This window comes from Spermophilus citellus, assembly GCF_964194105.1.
Source record: "Spermophilus citellus genome assembly, chromosome: 12".
Classification (NCBI taxonomy): domain Eukaryota; kingdom Metazoa; phylum Chordata; class Mammalia; order Rodentia; family Sciuridae; genus Spermophilus; species Spermophilus citellus.
In genome coordinates, this window is record NC_138198.1 from 39,619,590 (window position 1) to 39,646,729 (window position 27,140).

Here is a 27,140-nt window from a genome sequence, read left to right on the forward strand (position 1 = left end):
TGGAGGGTGGAGGCCACCGCTGCTCTTTGTGTGACCACGCGGCCAAGGCTGCTGGGGCGGCGCCAGCCGAGGGCCCAGGTCCCAGCTCCTGGAGTCGGGGTGGCAGTGGGCACCCCAGGCCTGGGACAGCTTTGCAGGTGGCCCTGCCGGGGGTCCAGACATGCCTGGGCAGCGTCCCTGTGAGTGCCACACGGACAGGCGGGGCTCTGATTGCTTCACACCCTGCGGGGGGGTGGGGACTGCTGTCCCCCCCACCCTCCAGCCGTGCCCTTGGGACCTGGGTGTCCTGTGGGTCTCCTGCAGGGTGCCTGTGACCAGGGCCGTGTGCCACCCCCCCAAGGGTAGGAGCCCACTGGCCCTGTCCTGGACCCACAGCCTGGACCACGAGCCAGTGGTGTCCCAGGACAGTGGTCTCTGGCACCCCTGTGAGTGGGTTTGCTGCACCTGGCTGGCCCCGGGCACGGGGAGCCTGACCACCCAGTGGGGGGGAGCCTGTGGCTGGCCATGTAGAGCCCGTTCCCCGACTGAGTCTCAGAGTCCCTGATCAGCAGGTCTCCCTGACGCCAGCTCCCGTCGGTTCCTGGTTGAGCGCGTGCCCAGGGAGTCTGAGTGGTCCTCCCTCCCCGGCTCGTCTCCAGGCAGGGACAGTGAGGTCTCTCGTCCCTCCCTTGGTGGAGCCTGCTGGTCTGCCGCAGGACCTTTGCAGCGTATTCCCGAGCCTCGACGTCGGGCCTGCTGTCCACCTGGTGGCAGCTGGAGGACAGGTGCTGGCTCCAGGGAGCTGCAGAGGTTGGTGGGCGAGTCCCTCCAGCCCCACTGCCACCGCCCTCCTGCCCTGGCACCACCACGTGACCATGCCTGGTGCCAGGGAGGCTGCGGTGGGCATCCCCAGGGGGCAGGAGGAGGGCCAGGACCCGGGCCCTCAGCTGGCCTCCTGTGTCCATGGGCCTTTCCAGCTGCCCCCCACACACGCGGCTCTCTGCTCTGGCCGCTCTTCTCGGGGCTCTACAAGCCCCGCGGTCCTGCTTAGGATCCTCCCAGCTACGCCCGCCCGTCCCTCCCTCAGCCTGTCCAAGGCCAGCTCGCTCCCCCCGCCGTCCCCAGCCACGCCACCTGGGCCTCCCGATGTGCAGGAAGCTTCATGCTCCCGTCACTCAGCAGGGAGGGATGGCAGGGTCCAGCGTCCATGCCCGTCCCCACGCACAGCTGTGGCTAGAGTGACTGCCCACACCACGCTGGGCCCGGTGGTGTCCGTGCCGTGTTCATCTGCTCTGCAAGCCCTTACTGAGCACCTACTGTGTACTGGGGAGTTGTGGGTGCTGGGCATACAGTGGCATATGCTTATGCAGGTGGCACTCCTGTGGGGAGACAGGACGAGCTGTCAGTGAGCAGGCGCCCAGCCCAGAGCCCCAGTGGGCCCCCTTGAGCACTGAGCTCCCTCAGTCTCCCAGCCCCTCCCGGCTGTGCTGCTCGCCCGCAGGTGGAAGCTCCCACCACAGTGTGCTGGTGTCCGTCTGCTGTGGGATGCAGTAGGCTCTTTTGGGGCTCAGGGAGGTGGGAAGGGAAGTCTGTGCCCGCTGCTTTCCTGGATTGGCCTGCTCATCCTCTGCCTGCCCTTCCTCTCCCAGGGCTCCAACCTCACGGACATCTGCACCCAGCTCCTCCTGCAGGAGACTTTGTTGAAAATCTCTGCGGGTAACATCCAAGAAAGGGCCTTCTTCCTGTTCGACAACCTCCTGGTCTACTGCAAGCGGAAGTCCAGGTGACTTGCTGGGGAGGCTGGTGCCTTGGCTGCCCCCGTGGGCCAGGAGGCGGGGCAGGGCCAACCTGCTGCTTCCCTGAGGTGATGTCTTGGACTTCTTCCATGACTTGAGGGGTTTGTTCTAAATCCATAGTGAGCGCCACATACGCTATTATAAAATGAATTTAAATAGTGCCTTTATTTAACCTAACGTAGCCACAAATATAATGTGATATTTAGTTGTAACTATATATATATATACACGTACATATACATGTGCACATATATACATATGTATACATAAAACAGTAAGTCGGTTTGAAAACTTGGGGTGCAGGTCACCCTCAGCACCCCTCAGTTTTTATATTTTATTTAGAGACAGCGTCTCGCTGAGTTGCTTGGGGCCTTAAGTTGGAGAGGCTGGCCTTAAACTTGTGATTCTCCTGCCTCAGCCTCCGGAGCCACTGGGATTACAGGTGTGCCCCCTGGGCCTGGTTGAGCCTCTGATTCTGAAGGAGCTCAGAGCACTGTGTCGGAGATCCCCCCCACCCACGTCCCAGACAGGCAGTGTCCCGCGAGTCCCCGCAGGGACCAAAGTCAGCAGGCACCTGGCTGCTTCTCCAGGTTGGAGGGCTGTGCACACCTGCCTGCTGAGAGCCTGGCACCAGGCAGTGAGCCGCCTCTGATTGGGAGTAGAGAGTGGAGCCCGGGGGCCTGGGGATTGGGTAGTGGTGAGGGGAGCCCCAGCCCCCCTGGTGTGGCCACAGGAAGCGCCTGAAGCAGCCGTTTCCCACCCGCTCCATCCAGCCACCCGCAGACCTCCAGCCACCCACCCTCCTCCACCGGCCTGGCACACCTCACCCTGCACCTGCTACCCTCCCTCTACCCACCCGCTCACCCCAGCCCCGAGCATGCACACCACCCCTCACAAACACTGTGCTGTGCGTCCCCTCCCGCTGGGCTCCAGGAAGAGCAGGGTGCTCCGAGGGCGGGGCAGAGGGGACGGCGGCATGTTCAGACCATCCTCAGAAACTCAGCGAGGCCCTGAGCAGCTCGGGAGGGCTGGGCTGGAGCTCAGTGGTCAGTACCCCTGGGTTCAATCCCCAGCACCCAGCACCCCAAAAAAGCAGGAGGCTTTTAAAAGCCCACCCTGCGAGTTGCCCAGGGCGAACTACGGCCCAGAGGGCTCACGGCTCCATGCCAGCTGCCTGCTTAGTGTGTCGCAGTCAGGAGCGTGGAGAGTCCGTCACTGTCCGCCGCTGGCCTCGTTTCACAGGGTTGGTGAGCAACACGTGCACAGTGCAGGTGTACACGGTGTGCATGGCCCGTGGCTGGGGCGTGGAGTGTAAAGTGTGTCCTCTCTTGGGTGTGCACATCCCTGTAGGTGACACTGAGACCTATAGCAGGTTCTCTATAGAGACGGAGACCCCGAGGGCGTCCCATTTGGGTGCGTGTGCACACACCCACCTCACACACCCACCTCACACACACCTGCCACACACACCCACCTCACACACCCGCCACACACACCCACCTCACACACCCACCACACACACACACCTCACACACACCTGCCACACACACCTGTTTACACACACACATCTCACACACCCACCACACACACACACCTCACACACCCACCACACACACACACCTCACACACACCTGTCACACACACCTGTCACACACACCCATCTCACACACCCACCACACACACCCACCTCACACACTCACCACACACACACACCTCACACACACCTGCCACACACACCTGTTTACACACACCCACCACACACACCCACCACACACACCCACCACACACACCCACCACACACACCCACCACACACACCCATCTCACACATACCAGCCATCCTCAGGAACCCCTGAGGGCCAGGCCTGCAGCTCGTGGCCTGAGGACCTAGGGGTTTCCTGCCCTGAGAGCAGCAGGCTCAGACCCAGGAGCCCTGTGTCTGTCTGAGCCTGAGGGCGGGAAGGAAGCACCCCGGAGCCCCAGCCTGGCTCTGAGCCCCCTCCCTCCACACCTGCTCACCAGCCGTCCTTCTCTTCTGGCTCCGACCTTGTCTGATTGGAGTGCTGGGTGGGGGTGTGAGTGGCCAGCGGGTGGTGAGTGCACACTGGAGGCAGAGACAGAAACAGGTCAGGGCTGGGGAGGCTCGTGCAGAGCACCAGGTCTGCCCCACAGGACTTGCTGTCTGCCACCCACATGGTGCCTTCTTGTGTCCTCGGAGGGTGGGCGGCCAAGACAGCTGTCCTACAGTCACTGATCCCAGTCATGAGAACCCGGCCTCCATCCTGAGACCACCCAACGGCCCCACCTCCTAACACCAAGCTTCAGTGGTCAGGGCTCAGCACAGGAGTTTGGAGGGACACCAACTTTGCATCAGGATTGAGCCCCTGAGCAGCGGAATTCACCCGAGTGAATGAATGAGTTGTGGGTGGGCAGACGGACTGCTAGGTAGATGGTGGGTGGGTAAGATGGGTGGGCCAATGGACGGATGGGTGGGTGGATGGACGGACGAACAGGTAGGTAGGTGGGTGGGTGGATGGATGGATGGATGGACTGATAGGTGGTTAGATGAGTGGGAGGGTGGATGGGGGATGGATGGACTGGTAGATGGATGGATGGGTGGGTGGATGAACTGATAGGTGGGTGGATGGGTGGGAGAGTGGATGGGTGGATGGTGGGTGGATGGGGGATGGTTGGTGGGTGGGCGGGCGTGCGGGTAGATGATCACCTACCCCAAGCTCTCCTCCATTCTGGCCTTTTTTCAGGAAGTGCTTGTTGGGAGCCCCGTGGGCCTCTTCCCACTTGCTGGTCAAGGAGATTGGGTTTCTGTCGCTTCTCGCTGGCCTCTCACGTCGTCTCCTATTATCTGGGAAGTGGTCCTTAGAGGTCAGCAAGGCTCTAGGCCTGCTTCTCTGATGAGAAAACTGTGATGGAGAGAGATGGCTGGCTTAAGCCACCGCCCACCGGCTGACCATCCTAGCCTGACCCAGCTCTGTCCTGCGTGTCCTTCTGTGTTGCTGTCTCCCTCAGGGGACGCTGATTTCCCAACTTTTTCAGGGTCACTGGGAGCAAGAAGTCCACCAAGAGGACCAAATCCATGAATGGCTCCCTGTACATCTTCAGGGGCCGAATCAACACCGAGGTCATGGAGGTGGAGAATGTGGAAGACGGGACAGGTAGGCCTGCTGCTCAGCCCGGCCCGTCCCGCCTGCCCAGACGACTCCTTTTACTGTGATGTGTAACCTGCCTACAGACAGTGCCTGGTGGGCAGGTACCCGAGTGAGCCCCCGGGGCCTGAGGCATCCACCTGAGAGAAGGCAGCGCCCTGTCCTTCGTCCTTCCTGTGGGGCTCTGCCGGCCCAGGAGGGGCCTCAGCTGGACTCTGTGATGACCGTTTCTTTGCTGTTAAACATATTTCCCCCACTGTGTCTTCCTTACTGAGCATTTTAAGTAAAATCCCTGTGCTCTCGAGCTCACTAAGTGGATGTGCCTGTTGAAGAGGCTCTGGACACACTCAGTCACGTGCAGTGCCACAGCTGTCTAGCCACAGGTTGTGCCACTGCCTGTGGTGGGTCCCCGCTGCCCCTGCCGCGGCTCTTGGCACACGTTGCCCTCCGTGGCTGGGTGGTGTCCACTGCAGGAGTGTCCTGGTTCACCTCAAGGCCCTGCCCTTGGCCTTGGGGCTGTACTAGTTCCCGAGTGGCACAGGGAAAGGCTGGGAGGCCCCCTGGGCTCCTGACAGGTGTCCCCTGCCACTCCGTCTGCACGCCTACACGAGGCCCCCGTGTCATTGAGGACCTGAGGGGTCTTTGAGGAAGGTCTTCCTTTCCCCCAGAGAGCAGCCAGGAAGGGGTGGTTCCAACAGTGAATGTCCAGCTCTGGGTCCTGCCCCTGCTGCTGGCCCTGCCCCTCCGTGCTGGAGCGAAGGGCGGTCCCCACCTGGCCTTGGTGGGACGTCCAGAGTCACATGACCCACCCCTACCACCTGTCCCTGCCAGCCGACTACCACAGCAACGGCTACACGGTCACCAATGGCTGGAAGATCCACAACACCGCCAAGAACAAGTGGTTTGTGTGCATGGCCAAGACGGCCGAGGAGAAGCAGAAGTTGCTGGACGCCATCATCTGCGAGCAGCGGGAGCAGCGCGAGAGTGAGTGCGGGGCCCTCCTGGCGGCTCTGGGCTCCGGGTGCGCAGGGCTCTGCAGGCCAGGGTGGCCGACGAGGGGCCGAGGGTTCTCTCCAGAAAGCTCCGAGCTCCGAGACGAGGAGCTGGCGGGAGCCACGGGACTGTGCAGGGACTTGGTGCCTGGGGTGGAGGTGATGGGGCTGCCCCGTCCCCCCAGGACGCCCCCTCCCCTGCCGCTCACTGGGCCTGTGCTTCTTGTTGGTGTCCGCTGGCTGAGGGTCTGGGAGAGGCCCTTCGGGGCTTCCCCTTGAGCATGGTCGGGAACCCCCTGGGCACAGGGACTCCGAGGCAGGTCAGGTCACAAAAGGGACCCCAGGGCTGGCAGTGATGGGGTGTGGGGTGCGTGCTCTGAACTGGGGGGCGCTGGGCTGTGGGCAGAGGCCCCCGGGCTGGGAAGGGCCCCCGTGTCCTCATCTGTGGAAGGCAGACGTTCCTGGGCAGGGCTATGACCCTGCTGCGTGAGACCTGGCACTTGAGGACCTGGGGAGTCCGACGCGTGGCCCCAGACCCCCCACTGCCAGGTGTGCAGAGCAGGGGCCGGCCTCTGTCCCCTCCTGTTTCCTGCTGTTGCCGTGGCGTGGTGGACAGCTGTCCCTTGACTCTCTTCCTAGCTGGTCTTCCCCGGGACCCAGGAGCAGCCGGGTCCCTCCACTTGCCCCGGCTCAGAGTCTGACTGGCCCAACCCTGACCCCTGCGTCCCACTCCCCAGTGTTAGTCGATGGGCAAGGAAGGCCATTGGGTCTGCGTTCCGCATGGCGCCAGGTTCAGGCTCCACCGCCCTCCACCTACAGCCAGGCACTGGTCACTGTCACCTCTGGGGAGGGGGCAGCACGGCCACTGCCGTGGGTGCCTCTTCTCCAGGAGACTCCTGCACCGTTGGGAGGTATTTCCAACGTTGAGTTTGCATCAAAACATTAAAGACCCAGTGAACTACGGGGCTTGGCCCTTGTTGGGCAAGGATGTGACCTCTGAAACTGACCAGGGTGGCTATGGCAGGCCTGGGGGGGTGCTGTGGCCGGCACTGGGTGACCATGGTCATGGGTCAGGTGGGGCCCAAGGGGCTCTGGTCATTGGAATTGGGCTGGTGCGCAGGCTGGTGCTGTGGTCAGGAGCCAGGTCTGGAGCCCACTTCCTGGATCAAAATCCTGGTTCCGCCCTTTCTTGTTGGGCCGTCGGACTGAGAACCTGACTTCCTTGGGCCTCAGTGTGACCTGGGGACGATCCTGGATCCTGTCATGGTTCCAGGTTCTTGTGAGGGACCCATTGCGTGTCGTCCCACTGTGAAGGTGTCTGCCGTTATTGCTTGCCCCTGCTGCTGTCCAGACTGGACGGTGTGCAGAGAGGAAGGTCAGTTTGGAGGGTCGGCCAGCTGGCAGCCCAGGTTGGAGTGCAGGGGGCTCCGGGCTCTCTGCCAGCCTCTGCGGTTGGAACCGCACCCGGGGCTGGGGGAACGTGGCTGTGGGGCTGGCTCCCGGGGTGAGGGCCGGACCCTGCCGTGCGAGGCGGTGCCTGTGAGGACTGCATGGCAGTGTCTGGAGCACCGGTGGCCGACAGGAATTGCTCATGGCTGCCTGGGTGGTCGCGGTGGGGTTGGTGGGGCAGTTTTCAGGAGCTGCGGCTGCTCCGCTCTGTCCCCGAGCAGGCCTAAAGCTGGGTATGGAGCGCGACGCCTACGTCATGATCGCGGAGAAGGGGGAGAAGCTGTACCACCTCATGATGAGCAAGAAGGTGAACCTCATCAAGGACCGGCGCCGGAAGCTGAGCACCGTGCCCAAGTGCTTCCTGGGCAAGTGAGTGCGCCCCGGCCGACTCCCACACCCCTCCCCGCGCCCTCCTGGGCAGAGCCACCCAGGACCCCTGTTCCTGTGGAGCCACCTCAGAGTCACGAGGCTGGGGTCCCAGGCGGGTTTTCAACCCACTGTGAGGTCCTTGTCACGCCATGGCTAGCAGCACATGCATGCTGTGGAGTGGCTGCCCGCTGCTGGCGCCTGGGGTGGCCGAGCAGAAGGGGAGGAGGGTGGGAGGCGGGTGGAGCTCAGCCCACTCTTCACTTTTTGAAGCTTCTGGTAGAAGTGGGTGTCGACCTGGGCTGGACAGGAACCTGGACATGGGGAGGGAAGTCTCATAGGAACCCTGCATGTGGGAGGAAGGGGCAAGGCGGTGGGTACCGCAGCCGGGGGAAGAGGAGATGGGAAGTGGGAGAAAGTCGGGCCGAGCCAGCCTGGTTTTAGCTGTGCTAAGGTTAAAATGCCTGCAGACAGTCGGTGTCCACTTGAGCCCAGCCTGGAGGGGTGGGGCCCAGGGCCGAGCTTGGGGTCCAGGTCAGCAGCTAGGGTTCTGCTCTCCCTGGGGTGTCTGTGGAGAGGAGAGTTGGGGCCTGGGAGGCAGCGGAGGGGCCTGGCTGCTCTCCACCAGCTCATCTCTAATCCTGGCTGAAAGGACGCCGGCCCCTTTCTGGGAGGGGCTGCTTCCAGCCTCTGGTCAGAGAACCTTCCTACCTCCTGCCCAGCCCAGAGTGTCAGAGGAGCTCCTCCTGCCCCTTTGAACCAGGGCCAGGTTCACAGCTTGCTTTTTAGCCATGGGGCCCAGGAGGCCACAAGCCCCGAGGGAGACCTTCTAAGAAACCTGCCTCCCGCGCAGCGCCCTCTGCACCTGCCCGGCTGAGGCCTCTTTCCCACGGGGCCAGCTCCCGAGCTCTGCATGAGCTGGTCCCCTCCTGTGGACGGAGTCAGCGGCCACAGAGACGGTTTGTCCAGCCCTGCCTCTGCTGCCCGGCACTGACAGAGGCGGGTCACTGCTGCTGTCCCCACTTTAAGGGCGAGGAGAAGGCCCAGCACGTGGGCTGGTGACTTGGCGTGCTCTGCCCATCTCCTGCTCTGCGTGTTTGCTCATTTTTATCTGTGAATCCAAAACGTGTCTGGTTTGGCTTTTCGGTCTTCAAGGGCTGGGCTCAGGTCTCGTTTCCCTCACTCTCTCGCTGCATGACATTGGACAAGCCTCTTAACCTTGCTGAATTTCAATCTGTGATCCAAGAGAATAAAATGGTCCTCAGGGTTGCTGGAGGAGGCAGGTGACACCTGTGAGGTGGCTATACATAAAAGTGACCTAGGTGCAAAACCTGTGTGTCACTGCGGAGGCCCCCAGGGGGCCCACGCCTTCCGCCACCCTCAGGTTAGTTGAAACCATCAGATTCAACCATCCTTTGCTCCTATTGACCCAACCCCTCCCCTGGGCCAGCTGGGGACAGAACCCTGGGAGTGCCTGCCCTCAGGGAGACACCTGTCTAGAGAGTAGCCAGACGCAGGACGCAGGACGGATGAAGTGAAGGGGTCTTTCTGGACTCTGCCAGGAGCTGCAAGGCAGGGAGGGAGTGGGGCTGGTTCAGGGGGTGCACGGGCCTCTCGGGGTGCTGTTTCAACAAGGTCCGAGTGACCAACACCCGCCAGAAGACCCGGAGCAGCCGAGGGAACAGCAGGTGGGAGTCCTGAGGGCGGAGGGAGGCCAGCAGGGAGGCAGGAGGCCACAGGTGGCCACAGGGTGGGAGACCAGGGTTGCCACGGGAACCAGAGGGGCTGGGTCAGCAGCACCTGGGTCAGGGCTCTAATTTTATTCTAGGTGCTGAGAAGGCACTTCGGAGGCGCAGCAGGGCCTGGGGTGAGGATGCACCTCATCACAGAGGCCAGAGGAGGGCGCTCTTGGGGGCTGCCAGAGCTCAGGGGACCACATGGGACAAGGTGTGGTCAGCAGGGCGGTCAGAGAAGGCTTCCTGGAAGGAGAGAGCCTTGGTTCCACAGTCCGTGGTGGTTAGAGGCAGTTGAGTTACTGACATCTGCTGGAGGTGGACCTCCTTACTGACCTGGAGGGGGCGGCCTCCCTGCCCAGGCCTCCCTGCCTGGGCCTCCTGTGTGCCCAGGTGTGGGGATGAGTTGTGAGGAGGAGGAGGATCCATTTGTCAGGCGTGCTGTGGACACCTCCACCATGGTGAGAGCCCAGGCCTAGCAGGCAGCAGGCAAGACAAAGGGCCCCCTGAGGGGACTTGGCTTGGTGGCCTGGCTCCGCTGGGCCTTGGCCTGGTGTGGGCTAAGTGAGTGTTCAGTGGGTCAGGAGGAGGCCGGGGGCTGACTCGCCCTGATCAGCGGACCCCAGCCCTGATCTGCAGCAGCTCTGGCCACTCCAGGGGGGCTTTTCCCGTCCAGGGACAGCAGCCTGCTCTAGGTCACATCTTTCTGGAACCTGGACCTTGCTGCCCTTCGCGCTACACTGTCTGCCCTCCCAACTGGCTTCTCACACACTGAGTCCTGCCCTGTGCTGGCTCACGGTGTCCCACGGAGTCCCACGCCTTCCCTGGGGCCACGCTCCTGGGCACTGGCTGCTGGCTGGAGGCGGTGGGCGGGAGAGCGCAGGCCCCGCAGGGAGAGCTCGGCTGGTTGTGCAGCTGGGTCCAGGCTGAGGTTCCTTATGACCACAAGGTACCCCCACCAAACCCAGAAGGTTCCTGAGTGAACCCCTTGCCAGGTGGACCCTGTGAGGCCCAGACAGGGATAGAAAGTCACCCAAATTTGTCCAGAACGCCGTGAACCTTCCTGATCCCCAGAAGGTGGCAAGGTCCAGCTTGGGAGCTCATGGGTCCATGTTGTTGTCCTGTGACTGTCTTCTCCCACCCCCGCAGCCACTTCCTGTCCCTCCTTCCTGGCTCAGGGCTGCTGGCCAGTGCTAGAGGTGGCCCCCAGCCGGACAGCTGGTGGGCAGCTGGACGCTGGGTCCCGGCTTCCGAGAGTGGGCACGCAGACATCCGCTCCCTCCTGCAGCTGCTGGCAGCGGGTCTGGGTGCTGGGCTGTGGGACTCTGAGAGTGAGCGCTCTCCTTCCCCGCGCTGGTCTCCTTCCCGCTTCCAGCAGGGCTTTCTGACTGCCTGGCACACCGCTGCCTACACACCGAAGGGCTTCCCCTGCCAAACCCCGGGAGGCTAAAAATAGTTTCCCCGCGGGACAGCAGGCTTCAGTGAGCAGGAGAGCGTGGGGCCCTGGCTGGCTGCCACCTGCTGTCATTGAGCACAAAACAGGTCCCCCTTCCTGCTCTCTCATGAGGGCTAAATTCTGTGCTGAGCCCAGGAAGATCTCCCGGGAGCGGGGCCCTGGCCTGGCTGGCCTCTCCCCACCGGGTGTGCTGGGCTCGAGAGCCGCCCATCTTCTCTGCCCCCCGACACACTGTCTCCCTGGCCTTCCTGCTGTTGCTTGATGGTTGCTTCCTTTATTTGTTTTGTGGATGATTAGTGCGTCCTGTTGTGCGTGAGGCCTCTCCCAGGCTGGGACACAGTAGGTAGCACTCGGTTCACAGGGAGATTACGTTCTGGCTGTAGGAGGTGGCTGAGAAAGGGATAAATCTGCAAATGAGATAAATTCAGACAGTGATAAGCGCTATGGAGGAAGAACAGGGCTACTGAGTGGGTTGTGTTGCCAGACAACGCGCCTCCTTCAAGGAGGTGATGTTTGTGCTGAGACCTGAAGGATGAAAAGAAGGCCACGTGAAGAGCTGGGGAAGGGCATTTCCAGGCAGAGGGAACAGGCAGTGCAAAGGCCCTGGGGCAGGAAGAGTCTGGCACCTTTCAGGAAGGGAAGATCCTCTCACCTTCCTTTCCTTTACCGGCCCATCTACTTGCCTGCCAGTCACCTGTCCATCACTTGTCTGTCTGTCCATTCATTGGTCCACCCATCCGTCCACTGCTCCATCCTTTGAGCCTGAGGCAGACCCAGGGCCTGGCCATGTGTCCCTCTGCCATGGGTAATGGGAGATGCGCAGGCCTCCACTGGTGGCCAGGCTGGGCTCCCCAGCCTCGCTTTCCGTGGGAGGTTCTGACTGGCTTCAGGGTCCCATGGCCGGGCCCGGCCCTGCAGCCCCCAGCCCCAGCCCCAGCCCCCCAGCCCCAGCCCTGCAGCCCCGGCCCCGCAGCTCTGGCCCTCCAGCCCTGGCCCCCAGCCCCGGCCCCCCATCCCGGCCTGCTAGCCCCAGCCCTCCAGCCCCCCAGCCCCCCAGCTCTCCAGCCCCCCAGGCCCCCAGCCCTCCAGCCCCCTAGCCCTGGCCCTCCAGCTCTCCAGCCCCCCAGCCCCGGCCCCCAGCCCTATCTCCTGTTCCCACAGTGAGTTTGTGGCCTGGCTCCTGGAGATCGGCGAGATCAGCAAGACGGAGGAAGGGGTCAACCTGGGCCAGGCTCTGCTGGAGAACGGCATCATCCACCACGGTGCGTGGCCGGCCGCGGTGGGCGGGCGTCAGACCAGGCAGACTGCGCGGCCGCGAGCCGGGCCCTCCTGGGCAGCTGCCCGCTTCCCCGCCCGCCCTGCCCCCGGATGTCCTCACACGGCTGCTTCCCGGCCTTCCCCCGGGACAGGAGCAGACAGGGACACCTGGGAGAGGTAGTGGAAGGGATGTCCCCCCCACCTTTCAGAGGGGAGGGTCACGGCCCAAGCTTCAGTGTTCCACGAGCAGTTACCAAGCGCCAGGCTGGGCATGCTGGCCACACGGGGTGGGCAGGCAGTGCAGCCGCCTGTCCCCGGGGAGCTGGCCTTGCCACTGGGGAAGGATAAAACCCAGAAGTAAAGGTCTGTGTCCAGGAGGTGTGGGTGCCCAAGGAGCGAGAGCAGGGCGGGAGGTGACCTGTCGCGGTGGCTCATCTCCAAGTGGGGTCTGGGGGTCTCTGGGAAGGGGGCCCAGGCCAGTACCCAAAGGTGAGGGGCGTTGTGGTTCCCGGTGGGGGCAGCCCAAGCCAGGGTGGCTGCCTCTGAGCGGGCTGTCGGGGGATGAGGCCCAGGACGTCCTGGCCCACAGGGCGGTGGCTCTCGCATGCGTGGGGGCGAGGCCCTTGCTGAGTCCTGCAGAGAACCTGCGGCTCAGGGCCGCACCTCCCGCTTCCTCTGCTGCTGGGCAGAGGTGCTGGGTCCCAGGTGGGAGCAGGAGCCCAGCGGGGGCAGCTGTGGGGCTGGGGGGCCTGGCCTGAGAGCTTGGGGTTCGGAGGTTGGGCCTAGCAGGATTTGCAGGGATCACAGCATCCAGGGTGACTTGGAGGCTGTGTGGCTGAGACCCCTGGGCCCCCCACAGGCTGAGCCAGACAGGTGGTCTGGGCCCCTCCTCCGTAGGTGCCTGGCCTGCCGGAGGTCTCCGGTGGCCCTGCACTGCAGGGGACCTGCGTTCCTCCTCTGCGAACTGGGGAAGTGGGGCCAGCCAGCCCACTGGGCACGGGTGGGGAGCGGGGGGGGGTGCCCAGCCTTACTGGCCGTCCCTGGTTCCCTCCAGTTTCTGACAAGCACCAGTTCAAGAACGAGCAGGTGATGTACCGTTTCCGCTATGACGATGGCACATACAAGGCCCGGAGCGAGCTGGAGGATATCATGTCCAAGGCAGGTGCTCTCCACCCTGACCCATGACCTGGCATCATGTCCAGGGTTGCCACCCTCCACCCTGAGCTGACACCTGACCCATGACCCTGACCCAGCAGAGGTCATGCACAGCAGGCCTCTCTCTGTCCAGCGGCCTGTCTTCCCCTCCACTTCCCCTGCCAACCCCACCCCGACCCTGATGTCTTGTTGTGTTGTGTTTCTGGCACTGGGTGTTGAATCCCGGGGCCGTAACCATTGACCTCCGAGCCACATCCCAACCCCCTGTGTCTTGAGACAGGGCCTCTCTAAGTTGCTGAGGCCGGCTTTGAACCCAAGCTCTTCGTGCCTCAGCCTCCCAGTCCCCTAGGATCACAGGCGTGCGCCACGGGACAGCCCCTGCTCTGTTCTGAGGGCCATCACTGCACTCTCCAGCAGCCTCGGGGCCCCGAACCGTGTGGCCTGATCCCAACTCCCCTCTCTCTTCTTTCAGGGTGTGAGGCTGTACTGCCGTCTCCACAGCCTCCACACCCCGGTGATCAAGTAAGTCCCCACTTCACTTCTACCTCTTCTCAGATGTGTGGCCTGGGGCTGGCACCTTCGCCTCTCTGAGCCTCACTTTCCTTCTCTATCAAGTGGGCTAATAGCGGTACCTACCCTGGAGGTTTGTCACAGGATGGAGTGGGCGGTTGTTGGGAAGCACTGCGGTGAGGGCAGAGGGTGTCAACCCTAGAACCAGGGACTGGCTGAGTTTGAATGTGCCTGCTAGTTGCCAGCTCTGTGACCTCGGGCAGTCACTCGACACCCCCTGTACCTTGACTTTTTTCTCTGGAGTGGGGATGACAGGATGTGCCCCGGGGCCTTTGCACTTGCTCTTCCCGCTGCATGGGATGCTCTTCACCCTTCAGACGTGGTGTCTCCGCCGTGCTCTGTGCTTGTCACTTCATTTGGGGCCCTGCTGTCCAGTAGAGCTGCCTACACTGGTGGAAGTGCCCTGTGTCCGTTGTCCCATATGGGAGCACTAGTCACATGGCATTTTCAAACATGGAGATTGAGGAACGTGATCTTTAATTTGACTTAATGTTATTTTATAAGTTTTATTTTTTATTTTTGGATTGAATTGAAATTAAAAGGGCTGACGCTGGGCAGCGTAGGCCTGCAGCCGGGGCCATCCTGAGTGAGTGGTGGATCCAGTGCTCGCCTCTGCCTCTGCCTCTGTAAAAGGGGCACAGAGTCACTCACAGCTCTGAGGTGCCGTGGGGCTAAATTCATAGGAGGTGCCTTGAGTGGTGCTGGCTCTGTGGGCGCCATTGCCATCGAGCGATCATTCCCTATGTGAAGCTTCAGTGGTGGATGCAGGGTCCCAGGGCCACCAGACTCTTACCCCGGCTGCACGTTCCTCTGCCCCATCCTTAGCTCTTGCCGGCTCTCCTGGGTCCCTGGTACCCGACCCTGGTCCCCAGTCCTGCCTCCTGGCTCCTCTGCTCTGCTGCTGCCCTGGGCCAGCCTGGGGAAGTGGCCCCGGGGCCTTCACTAGTGCACCGCGGCTGCTGGGCTCCCGGTTCTGAAGCTGGAGCAGTTCTTCAGCCAGACCCTTCCTCGGCCTCTCAGGCAGGCCTCGGAAACCGGGGGCTACCTGGAAGGCTGCGGGATGGTCCAGGCTGCCGCTGCCACAGGGCTCACAGGAGAGACCCGGGGACCTCGCTGGCCACCCTGGCCCCAGAGAGGGGCTTCTGTGTCACCATAGCCGGGATCTTTGAACCTAGGACCGTCACACAGAACAGAGGGAAGGACAGGGAAAGGCTGAGTTTTCTCATGTGAGGGTCCCGGGCTCCTGGGCCTGTGCGCTGAGGCATCTCAGCCAAATGAGTCCTCTTTGAGGATGTTCCGCGGCCCCCGGCTTCCACCACAAGATGCCAGCAGCACCCACCCCAGCTCCTGATAGCCCACGGGTCCCTCGGAGGGCACAGTGCCCCGGCTGAGGTCCTCGGGCGAGAGTGAGAGAGCCCTAGAGCCTAGTGCCTGTGCCCTGGGGGAGGGGAGGCCCGGGGGGACGTCACACTGTGGCTCAGGTGTGGGGTCGGGGCTGGGCCTCTGCCTGGCCCCTGCCCTGCGCCTCGAGATCTCGGCAAGCCCAGGAGGCCCCACTGCGTCCCCTGCTCATCTGTCACCCCCTCCTCCTCGCAGAGACCGTGACTACCACCTGAAGACCTACAAGTCCGTGCTGCCCGGGAGCAAGCTGGTCGACTGGCTGCTGGCCCAGGTGAGGACCCCTGACCTGGGCGGCCAACATCTGGCTTTGCCCGAGGAGGGGGGCTTCCTGGAATGTGGAGCCTTGTGTTGTTTTATTTTTTTAAATATGTGTGTGTGTCTGTGTGTGTCTGTGTGTGTGTATATATATATACACACACATTTAGTTGTAGTTGGACATTTATTTATTTTTGTGTGGTGCTGAGGACTGAACCCAGGGCTTCGCAAATGCTAGACGACTGCTGTACCGCTGAGCCACAACCCCAGCCCCAAATCGGGGGGGTTGCAAGACCCTGGCCTTGGGCTCAGACTTGCTGTCTAGAAGCGCAGGGCCTCTAACCCCCCACTGCACTGCCCCCTGGGGACTCTGTGCAGTCAGCCCAGAGGCATGCCAGGCGGACCCGGTTCACATCCTGGCTCTGCTACTTCCTGGCTGCGTCACCTCGGGCGGGCCGCTGGTTACCGTATCTGTGCCTCAGGTTGCCCACCTGTAAAAAACGCAGCCTGGTGGGAGTCACTGCTTGGCGAGTGTAGCTCTTAGTGCAGTCCTCACCTCCTGCGGAGGACCCGAGGCGGGCCCAAGTTCTGTCAGCGAAGAAGGCTAAAGAAACCACAGGGGGATTCGCGGGCATGGGACAGTGAGACCAAGAGACAGCAGTGGGGACGTCTGCAGAGTTGGCCTCACAGCTGTGCGGCAGGCAGGTGAGCCTCAGGCAGGTGTGCGGCTGCCAGGTGAGCCCACGGGCAGGTGAGCCACAGGCAGGTGAGCCACAGGCAGGTATGCAACAGGCGGGTGAGCCTCAGGCAGGTGTGCAGCAGGCAGGTGTGCGGCAGGCAGGCGAGCCACGGGCAGGTGTGCAGCAGGCGGGTGAGCCTTGGGCAGCTGTGCCTCGGGCAGGTGATCCTCGGGCAGGTGAGCTGCCACGTGGGTGCCTGCTTTGTAGTTCAGGTGCTTTGGCTGCAGCCCAGACAGCCCTGGCTTTGGGGCTCTGAGCTTCCCGGGCCTCACTGCTATGGACTCTGTGGCTTCATGTTTCCCAGACTCCACTTGTGCCAGGGAACAGCCTGCTGGTGTCACAGGGAAAAGTAGATGTTTCCCCAAAGGCTGGGGGTGGGGCAGGTCTGAGGAGTGTTTGGAACCAACAAGACAGGATATGACATCAAAGGCCCATCCACACCTGGAACCTCAGCAGGAGCAACAGAGAACATGTAATAGAGTGGCTCAAGGGGGCTTCCCCTCCCTCTGGACATCTCCTTATTTCTAACTTGTAGGTTATTCTGCTCCTTAGGACAAAATGTCAGTTGAATGCCTACTGAATCAGTTAGAAATGCTTTTGTCTTCTCATAGTAGGAACTGGACTTAATACAGTAAAGACATTTTCTCTTATATAACTAAATGTTCAGAGTTCACGGTCCTAGAACCCAGCAATGCTATTTTCACCCAGAAATGCACCTTTCTGTTTGGTTCTCTTAGCTTCTTGCTAGTTGCCTCACAATCACAAATGGCTGCCACACCTCCAGGTATCTCATTTATAATGAACTATGGCCCAAAGCCAGCAGCAGTTCAGTTTGAAAGTGCTTTTTCAATTTTCACATTAGGGAGAAAACTTCTCACAGTTGTCCCTTGACCCACCGTCTTCTGCTTAGTTCTCATTGGCCAGACGGTCCCCTAATCCGGTTTGTGGGTAAATGGACAGGAATTTCTGAGAGAAGCTGGGATTGCTCAGGATTCCTCCCTTGATGCTCACGAGGAGCTCTGGACTCACTACCCAGGCAGGGAGTCTTTTAGTTCTGAGGGTAAGGGTCAGTTCTGACCTGCTCTCCTCCTAGTTCATTTAACCCTCAGAATGGCCTGGTGAAGGTACAGCCCTGATCCATTTTACTGATGAGGAACTGAGGCTGGGGTTCCCCAACTTGCCTCTGGGCACCAGTCGTAGGACACTGTAGAGGCTGGGGCTGTGGTGCCTCGCGGTCAGCTGTAAAGATGCCCTGTATTGATGGTGGCCCTGGTCATGTGTGCGTGGACCACTCCAGCGTGCAGACCTTGGCGAGGATGGGCAGAAACACGGGTGAGGCACTGCAGCTCAGAGAGGTCAGCTGACCGCCGCGGTCACAGTGGGCAGCACAGAGCTCATGCTCTCCCCTCTCCCTGCTGCCCAGGCTCCTAGATGCCCAGGGGACAGGGTTGGTGGGATGGGGCTGGGGCTGGAGCGAGTGGGACCAGGCCACGGAGCCAGGCTCAGAGGGCATGAGTGTGCCGACGTCCATGTGGCTTGGCAGGACCTTGCCTGCCTGCTCTGCCAACTCCCTTCCCAGGCAGATGGCAGGCGCCGACTGCAGCTGGGCTCAGCATGGGCAGCGAGGGCTAGTGCAGGAGAGGCAGAGGCCAGGAGTGAGGGTGACAGCTGAACAGGGACAGAGTCCTGGGCCGCCGAACACCTTGAACCTCAGTTTCCCCAGCCATGACCTGGTGGTGGGGAGAGCCAGCCTGCCATGCCTCAGTTTCCCCTGTCAGGCAGCTCAGGTGTGGTGGTTGCTTCTGGCTTGACCGCCCAGACTGGCACATGCTCGGCACGAGAGGCCTGCGCGGGCCTTCAGACTCATGCAGAGGGCCTTTCCCACTGCCCCACGGCCTTGCATCACCTCTGCTGCCTTCAACCCAGCGGGACCCCTGGAACCCATTTCATCCCCCAGAGCTCTGGGGTGTGGCGGGATGATCCCCCTGTTTCAGGGGCACAGAACCCTGCAGAGCGGCCTCAAGGTCAGCTTCCCGGCCCTCCACTCCCCTCCCCGCTTCCTTCCATGTTTTATGTCCCATCAGGGCTAGGCTTGGGCTTCCATGTGAGGCCATGTGAGTGCACAGGCCAGTGCCAGGGCCCTGCCCACATGGTGCGAATTCTACTGGGAGACAGACCTTAAACAGAACAGGCCTCAGCACCGGTCACCTGCTCTGAGTCCTTCCCCTAACCACCCTACAGTAGCCCCCAGTGTGCTGGGCAGTGAGAGGGACGAATGGTGTTTCTGGGGAGGACTTGTGGGGGAGGGCTTGGGGACTACTTTTGGGATAGTTAGGGGAGGACTCAGAGCAGGTGACCGAGTGCTGAGGCCTGAAAAGCCCAGGGCGGCACCCTAGGTGGAGGAAAGAGCAGGTGCAAAGGCCCCAGGGGAGTGGCGTGCGCAGCAGGGCAGAAGCCCGAGGGTGAGCCGTGAGTGGGCAGGATGGGGCTGAGGACCCCAGTGAGATACATGGCCTCTGAGCCTGGTTAGCTTGTGCCTCTCCCCACAGGGGACAAAATGCCCCCAGTGGTGATTGCCAACCCAGGATGACAGGTTTGCTCTCAGGTGATGAATCCAGGACCTGTCACTCTAACCTGTGTCTGCCCTGCTGTGGTGAGGGACCTCGCTGGTCACCTGCCCCAGGTCCCTCAGGGTGGGGAGCCCAGGCTGCCCAGAAGTCAGGTGGATGCCAGATGCTGCCCCGCCTGCCTGACTGTTGAGCTGGGCCTGCGCCACCTGGACCCTGGATGTCCCTCCTGCCATCCTGGCAGCTGGGGGTGGCTGCCTGGGCTGCAGCCCCTTGGGGCCCTCCCTCAGCTGGGCCTGAGCTCACTGGCTCTCTAGCACTGTCTGGCTGGGTCAGTAAACCCAAGGCCGAGCTGCCCCCACCTGCTCAGGGCCTGGCCTGTGCCCTCCCTCAGCTGGGCCTGAGCTCACTGGCTCTCTAGCACTGTCTGGCTGGATCAGTAAACCCAAGGCCGAGCTGCCCCCACCTGCTCAGGGCCTGGCCTGTGCTCAGCTGCAGCCACCTCTGATAGAGCAGCGGTATCCCTTGAACCTGGGAAAATGCCCTCCTCACCCCAGGCTGCTGGCAGGGAGGGCCGCAGAACCCTCTGCCGCTCCTTGGCCAGTTGTTGGGGAGGGAGGCGGCTGGAGGGCCTCTTGCCAGTGACCCCCTCCCCAGCTCCTTTCTCAGTCCACAGACTTCAGGACTGCAGCCTTGTCCCCAGGGGGACACAGCAAGGCTCCAGGCCCCTGCCCCCGCCTGGCTGCTCCCCTGGCTGCCCTGCTCCTCCTGGTTTCTCCTTCCCACCTCTGGGCCTTTGTCCTGCTGTCCTCTGCCCAAGTCCCCCGCTGCCCTTCCACTCTCTCTCCGCCACTGTATTGAGATTATCTGGGTTGCAGGCAACAGAAATGATGTTGGATAATTTAGCGGGGGTGGTGGTGGCAGGGGACAGGGCTCCCTGGGAGGAGGTGGGGCAGACCTGGGAGCCAGGCGCCAGGGAAGTCTGAGGAGGGGGAGCCCCGGGGACCACCTCAGGGGCCGCTGCTGGGAAGAAGCACACACCTGCCTCCTGTCCTGCCTCCACGCCTCAGGTGTCCCGCACCTGGGCAGGGAGGTTCCTGTGGCCCCGCAGGATGGTGACTCCTTGTCTGGCCCTGGGGTGGGGGTGTGTCCTGAGCACGGTCCTGCTCAGGACGTCTGCCAGGGAGGGTCGGCTGGGGCAGAACCCTACAGTGCCCTGCGCACTGGCCTGTCATCTCCAGGCTTCCGGGGGGAGACGGGTCGCCCAGGTGGCCCTGAGAGGAACCACATGCCCTGGTTCTGATGGTGTCAGTTGGCAAGTTTTCAGTTGCAGGGACAAAGCCTCAAGTGGAAGGGGACTTAGAGGAGCAGCGTGGATGAGGAGGTGTGGGCGGTGGCTCTGGCGGGATGTGGCTCAGAGTTGCCAGCTCACCTAAGGCCACTGTGCCCCTCTGTTCCATGCCAGGGAGACTGCCAGACACGAGAGGAGGCCGTGGCGCTCGGTGTGGGCCTGTGCAACAACGGCTTCATGCACCACGGTAACCCTTCCCCGGCCTCTGCCCAGCCCTCCCTGCCCGCCTCGCCCGTCACTCAGAGCGCGACTCCTGCTGCCTGCCAGCCCCTTGCGCCATTCCGGGGGCCCATGTCAAGGCGGCCTTCCTGCCTGTGGCTGAGCCCACGTGGCCTTCCAGACTCATGGTTCTGCTCTTCTCCAGCCGGTGCCTGTTGTGTCCCAGGCTCGGTGCTAGATCCTGGGGACAGCAACGAGCAGAACAGGTCCCAGTCGTTTCTGTGTGTGTCCCAATCAGAAAGATCACATCTTCTGGATCGTTCCAGGTGGTGCAAGTGAGGAGGCCTTGGACTCTCACTCTGAGCAAGGCAGGAGTCCCCAGAGGTTCTGAGCAGGAGGGACGTGGTGACTTGGGTTTCTTCTAGACCCTTCTGGCTTCAGTCTGTGGGGCGGGGCAGGGGCCTGGTGGAGGTCCAGGGCAGGGCCACGTGGCCAGGGCCAGGCGGTGGCACAGAGGTGGGAGAGTGTTGGGTCAGGAGACCCTAGGCCTCGGGCCCTCGGCCGGGTCCTCCCCAGCTGCCGCTCTTCTGATGAACTCAGCTTGGAACTTTCTCTTGAAGGGCCAGGTGGCAAGTGCTCTCAGCTCTGCGGGCCACAGGGTCCCTGTCACAGCCACTCTCTGCCCTTGTAACACAGAAGCAGCTACACACAGCACTGAACCAGCTGGGCATGGCCACGTGCCTTCAGACTTTATTTAGGGAACCAGGGGCGGCCACCGTGTTCCAGCCCCAAGGCCTGCCTTCTGGCTGGTGGGCGGGGCGGGACCATCCTCTGGGGGGCTCCCCGCTGGGCCTCAGTTCCCCAGCTTTCCCGGGAGGCCTTGCCATCTGCCATGGTTTATGGGGTCCGGGCTGCTTCCTGCTGTTCGTTTCCCCCGTGAGGCTAGGTCACCCATCTGCCCTGGCTCAGTGTGCCCAGAAGCTGCCCTTGTGCCCCTGGGGCCTCCCAACAGCTCTGCTCGCCCACCAGCCAGCTGGGCCGGACCACTTGTTTGTGGGTGAGGGTAATTAGGGGTCCACCCCCGCTGCTATTCCAGGAAGGCTGCTGGGAGAGGACATTCCTCAGGGGGGTCCCAGCAGTTTGGACGCTCTGGAGGGTGGGAAATTGCAGGGTGCGGCCCTTTTCTCCTGTCCCTGCCACGACCTCAAAAATAGGCTAAAATAGGAAAAAGAGCCCAAGCCCAGGATTGCGGCCTTGGCCAAGTGCAGGGCAGGCACAGAGTGGGGCTGGCGGGACCTCCTGCAGTGGAGCTGAGCTGTCCCAGAGAAATACCCCCAGGCTGGACCCCTCTCATGCCAATACAGGCTGTCTGCTCTTTTCCCTGTGGATGAGGCTGGACGTGCATGTGGTCAGGGTCAGCAAGGGTCCAAGCAGGGGACCTGACTCCAGGTCTGTGTGGCTCATAGAGCCTGGCCAGCGGCCTCCACAGAGAGGTGTAAGTTGGGCCTCACCTGGGGATTCCCTGCCTTTTCGGGACACGCCAGCAGGACACAGCACTGTGTTCTCCTCCCACTCCCGGAATTTTCTAGCTTCGTGTTTACAGTAGAGGCCAAGCCAGCCCGCCCTCCTGGCTCCCCACTCTGGGGGAAGTAGCAATTTGTGTGTCTGTTTTCTCCAAAGAGGTGATATGGTGGCCAGACAGGTAGGGTCCTGGCGAAGTGTCCTGGGGACTAGGAAGAGGAAACACTTCCTTTGTCTTCTGTTCCGCCACCAGATCCCCCGTCTTTAGGGGTGCGTCTAGGCAGCTGGTTCTCCTGGCCGCAGGGACCCGCTAACCTTAGGCAGCTGGCTACCTGAACCTCACAGGCCGGATTCCCCTGGCTTATTTCACCCAGCCCTCGCTGACAGGCCCGGGGGGCAGCACAGGGAAAGGAGGGGCCTGCGTGGGGCCCCAGTGCGGCTGCTGACCCTGACCTGGACGGATTTGTCTATCGGCCTGGGCGTTGGTCTTTCCACCTGTGGAAGGGCTGCAACAGCCTTTCCATCTGCCCAAGGGTAGACGAGCTAAGCACAGCCACAGAGGCCTGGCCCGGAGGTGCCTGGTGACCCTAAGCCATGGCCTCGGGCTGCATCTGGTTTCTTGTGTGCATTTTCCTGGCTCATCCTGGTACAGGGGTCAGCACTTTTTTCTCTAAAGAGTCAGATAGTGGGAATTTAGGCCCTGTGTGCCTTGTGACCTGTCACACCTGTCCAACCTTGGCATTGTGGCTGGAGAGCTGCCAGCTGCAGACAGTGTTGGGGCTCTTTCCAGTAAAACTTTATTTGTAGGAACAGGTAGTGGGCCAGACGTGGGTCCTGGAGCCTCAGTTTGCCGACCCCCTTGATTTGTGTCCGTACCTGCCTTAGCCCCGAGGTAGCGTGCGTGTGCTTGGCCAACTGTGGCTTTACTGTTCACAAGCAGGTCTTCCACCCCCAGGAGTCCTGGTGTGTGGTGTGAGGTAGGGGTCTGGCTTACTCTTTCCCGAGTCAGAGTCCCATCCGCAGAGGGCTCCGCAGTCCTTTACGCCCGTCACACCCTGAGCAGCCAGGGGGTTTGGGACACACCAAACCTGTGTGGGGCTAGCCCAGCCCTTGGCTGCCAGGTGGCAAGTGTGGCTGACGTGTGGCTGTGAATCTGACCGTGGCTTGTGTGTCTGGGTCTGCAGTGCTGGAGAAGAGCGAGTTCAAGGACGAGTCCCAGTACTTCCGCTTCCAGGCTGACGAGGAGATGGAGGGGACCAAGAGCAAGAACAGACAGCTTCGCAATGACTTCAAGCTGGTGGAGAACATCCTGGCCAAGCGGCTGCTGGTAGGAGCAGGCTGGGCCCGGGCACCGTCCTTCCCAGGCCTCCTGTGGGATTGGAGGTGGCCGGAGCCAGGTCACTGCATGGCCCAGGCGCCCTCCTCACACAGGTCCGGGGTGCTGGGCGCCCTCCCTGAGTTCCAGCTCCACTTGTCTTCCCGGCTGCTGCAGCCTGGCGCTGTGCCCGGGGACGGCCTCCCAAAGCCACTTCCCTGCCCCTCAGAGCCTGGGTCTCAGACTGGCGCCTACCTGTGTTCGGTGGCTGTCGATAGCTCTGCAATTCAGGGAGGTCTCACAGCTTTGCAGGAAGTTGACCCGCCTAGCCCCCCAAATCCTGTTTCTCTGTCCACCAGTGAGCACCAGCCCCTCCAGATGCGTGGTCCCAGCGGGTGGTGGACAGGGGCTCAGAGCGGGTCGCTCACCCTGCCCAGGTCAGAGCCGGAGTCGGCCTGGTGTGGAGACACTCAGTGCCTTCTGTGGGTTCCATTTCTCCTTCCTCTCCGGGGCTCCTGTCACACCCAGGGTGGGCTGCAAGTGCTCAGCGTGGCCTAGGGGACTCTGCCTCTCCCCTCCACCTCCGGTGCTGTCCTCGCCCGGCCCCAGCCACCTGAGCCCTTTCCTTCCCCTTCAGTGCCTCAGGGTCGTGGCCCGCTGGCTGCTGCCTGGGGTCCTTCCCCACTCCCATGTCCAGCCCTCAGCTCCAGTGTGGCCCTCAGCCACCCAAGGCAGGCCCCGGCCCTTAGCTGCTGTCCTGTAGTTCAAGCTGCTCACAGCCCTGCACTGCGGTCTGCGGTTGATCCCGGGCTGGCCCTCCCCTGCGGTCAGCTGCAGAGGGGGACTGTCCAGTCCATCTTGCTGGGGAGCGTGTCTGCCATACCCACGGAGCGCTTGGCGTGTCTGACCTGCGCGGCTCCCTGGATGTTATTGCATGGCTGCGCCCATTTCCCTGTGTCCCCAGGAGCCCCAGCACCTGCTTCCAGCAGTAGAGGGCTGCTGCTCCTTGAGCTGCTTTTCCACTCCCACAGTCATGGGGCTGGGTGTCTTGGGTCTGCTTTATTCATTAAGTCATTTATTGAGCACCTATGGTATGCCAGTGGATGGGGAGACAGCGTGTAGAGAGGGGACTGTCCCTGGGTTTGCAGGAGGAAGGGGTGACAGATTGAACACACACCAGGCTCTGGCGGGAGCCAGGTGGTGCCCTCACCTCAGGTGCCTACTGTGTGCAGGTGGGGCTTGTATTTGGCCTGGTCTGGCTGCTGTGCTGCAGGCCCCTCATCTGCACCCCACCCTGGTGGCCCTGGGGCATGAGGAGACAGCAAGATCCCAGTCCTGTGGGCATCAGGGTGGGGTGCCCTGGGCACCTGCCTGACCGGGTCTGCTTCGGGCCCCCAGATCCTGCCCCAGGAGGAGGACTACGGCTTCGACATCGAGGAGAAGAACAAGGCCATGGTGGTGAAGTCGGTCCAGAGGGGCTCGCTGGCCGAGGTGAGGCCCAGGGCTGCTCTGGCAGGGGCTTGTGCAGGTGGGAGGGCAGCTCAGCAGGTCTGGGGACGAGGGCTGGTGTTCTCTCTTGTCCATATGGGGAAACTGGGCCCAGGACCCCTGCAGGTACTAGGGAGCCGGACGCCCTGGCCGCTCGGCGCTGTCCTGGTGCGGCCCACCAGTGCCCCCTGCTGGCGCTGTGTGGAGGCCCAGGACACACTCAAGTTCTGAATCAGTTTTGGAATGAGCTGCGAAGATAAAAAACCTAAATATTGGTGGCTCGAGCAGGAGGAGCTCATTGTCCCCTGGGCATGGTCTGGAGGAGAAGGAATGGGAGGGGATCTGAGCCCCAGACTCGCAGCTTCTCCTGGGTGGGGAGGTGGGGCTGCAGCTGCCAGGCCAGGCAGCCCAGGCTCCCAAAGCCCTTTGTGAGGGGCAGTCACGAGGTGGGCACCCTGTTAGACCCCCCACCTGTGGCCCCTGTAGCTGGGTCCAGACCCAGGCCCTGCGCCCTGCAGGGCTTCCCTGGGGGAGCCGCCTTGGCCCGCTGGGCTGTCCCTGTCCTTGAGGAACACAGGGAGGGCCCTTCACTGTGGATGGCAGTGTTTGCACTCACACGCCTGTCCTCTGCTGCCCCCAGGATGGCCGGCCTGCAGGTGGGCAGGAGGATCTACTCCATCAACGAGGACCTGGTGTTCCTGCGGCCCTTCTCAGAGGTGGAGTCCCTCCTCAACCAGTGCTTCTGCTCCCACCGCCCCCTGCGCCTCCTGGTGGCCACCAAGGCCAAAGAGTGAGTGACCCCGGGCCTGGTGCCCAGCCTGATGGCATGCTGAGGAGGGACCAGTGCTGGGGCTGGTGGGGTGGGAGCTCTGTGGCCTGGGGGGTGGCCGTCACTGAAGCCACCATGGGACACGCTGCCCCTGCTCTTCAGTAGCCTCGGCTGGGCTGGGGGGCGTGGGCCTGGCATGCGGCCCTGTCAGCATGGACGCAGCTCCTGCCCTTCATGGGCCCCTGGTCAAGTGGGGGACAGAGCAGGGGACAGAAGTACACTGGTCGGGGCGTGAGATACGTCCCCAGCTGGGGCAGCGAGTGAGCCATGGAGACGCACAGAGCTGGCCTTAGACTGTGATAAGGTGGGCAGAGAGGTCACCAGGGCTCCTCATGGGGACTTCTGGGGGAGCAGGGCTCCAGGCAGAGGAAGCAGCGGTGCCTGGGCCTGTGGTGGGGCCGTCTCTGGCAGCTGTGAGGCCCAGCAGGGAGGCCGAGGGGTGCGGACGGGTGGGGGAGGCCAGCGGGACAGGGCGGCCAGGCCTGTGGGGCCCTGCGCCACGGTGAGCCCTATGGAGAGCGGCTGGCGGTTCCGACGGGTGCGGGGGCTACAGGGGGAGAGGGAGGGGCGGCGGGACAGATGAGGTACAGGGGAGAGTCGTCCATGGAAAAGTCATGCTGGGTGTCTACGCCTCTCTTTTATTTGAGGCCAGCGCTCTGTTGCCGGGAGGGGGGCGTTCTGATGTGACAGTTTCAGTAAAAGGCCAGCTCGTTCAGGGAGATCTGAGCACGGTTTGGCCCGTGCAGGTGGCGGAGCTGGCCAAAGGGGAGCCAGCCGTCTGCTTGACTTCCGGAAGCACCTGGGGTTTGGAACAGGCTTAGGGGATGGCTTTATCTGGCACACGAGGGGACGTGCCAGAAAAGGAGGGACAAAGGCAGGCCTGGGGACATAGCCTGGGTGGGCGTGTCCAGGACAAAGGACGCCTGCTGCCCACCCTAGCAGGTGTGGCCCCTCTCTGCTGTGGTCGAGAACGGGCCCCAGCGTGTCTGACACTCGGGCTTTCCAACCCCTCTCTAGGGGACTGGTGGGTGTTTTGGGGGGACAACACCAAGGTGTGCTGGGCCACTTCTCACCCTGCCGTCTACGATAATTGAGTCAATGTCCACGGGGGTGCTGGCCTGGCCTCCAGGGCTCCTGGGTGTGGGGGCAGTGCAGGCAGGCCTGTGGAACTTCGGGGCTCTTGGCCACTGAGGATTGGTGGCGTGGACTCTGGGTAACTGGCATGTCCCCTCATGTGGGACTGGGCTGCCTGGTGCTGCTCTTGTTTTGGGCTGAGTTTCCCAGAAGCCTTAGAGGCAGGGGCTCCCCAGGTGGCCCCAGGTTATGGGGAAGGATGCTGCTTTCCTACGGCCTTTCCCTGTCACTGTGCCTGCGGCAGGACCATCAAAGTCCCCGACCACCCAGAGGCCCTGTGCTTCCAGATCCGAGGAGCGGCCCCGCCCTATGTCTTCGCCATGGGGAGAGGTGAGCAGGAGCCTGGCTGACCAGCAGCAGCTCTGGGCTGGGGCTGTCTGTGTCCCCGGAGTTCAGAGTCATGGGGACCCGTGCACCCAGCTCTGCCGACCCGGGTGCCATTGGCATTTTTCTCCCTTCCTGAAG

General features: G+C 62.4%; 1 protein-coding gene across 1 annotated transcript in view; it reads left to right on the plus strand.

Moving 5' to 3' along the window:
* Positions 1 to 27,140, plus strand: part of LOC308631613 (phosphatidylinositol 3,4,5-trisphosphate-dependent Rac exchanger 1 protein-like) — a gene marked incomplete at its 5' end in the record, with an annotated part of 82,913 nt that overhangs the window by 34,335 nt on the left and 21,438 nt on the right. The window contains 13 exons of the mRNA XM_081262997.1: positions 1,629 to 1,762; positions 4,828 to 4,946; positions 5,769 to 5,921; positions 7,600 to 7,747; positions 12,095 to 12,195; positions 13,245 to 13,348; positions 13,818 to 13,867; positions 15,512 to 15,587; positions 20,344 to 20,416; positions 23,094 to 23,236; positions 24,623 to 24,715; positions 25,354 to 25,502; positions 26,920 to 27,005. Of these exons, the coding sequence (XP_081119123.1) occupies positions 1,629 to 1,762; positions 4,828 to 4,946; positions 5,769 to 5,921; positions 7,600 to 7,747; positions 12,095 to 12,195; positions 13,245 to 13,348; positions 13,818 to 13,867; positions 15,512 to 15,587; positions 20,344 to 20,416; positions 23,094 to 23,236; positions 24,623 to 24,715; positions 25,354 to 25,502; positions 26,920 to 27,005 (1,429 nt within the window). The remainder of the gene's footprint in view (positions 1 to 1,628; positions 1,763 to 4,827; positions 4,947 to 5,768; positions 5,922 to 7,599; positions 7,748 to 12,094; positions 12,196 to 13,244; positions 13,349 to 13,817; positions 13,868 to 15,511; positions 15,588 to 20,343; positions 20,417 to 23,093; positions 23,237 to 24,622; positions 24,716 to 25,353; positions 25,503 to 26,919; positions 27,006 to 27,140) is intronic.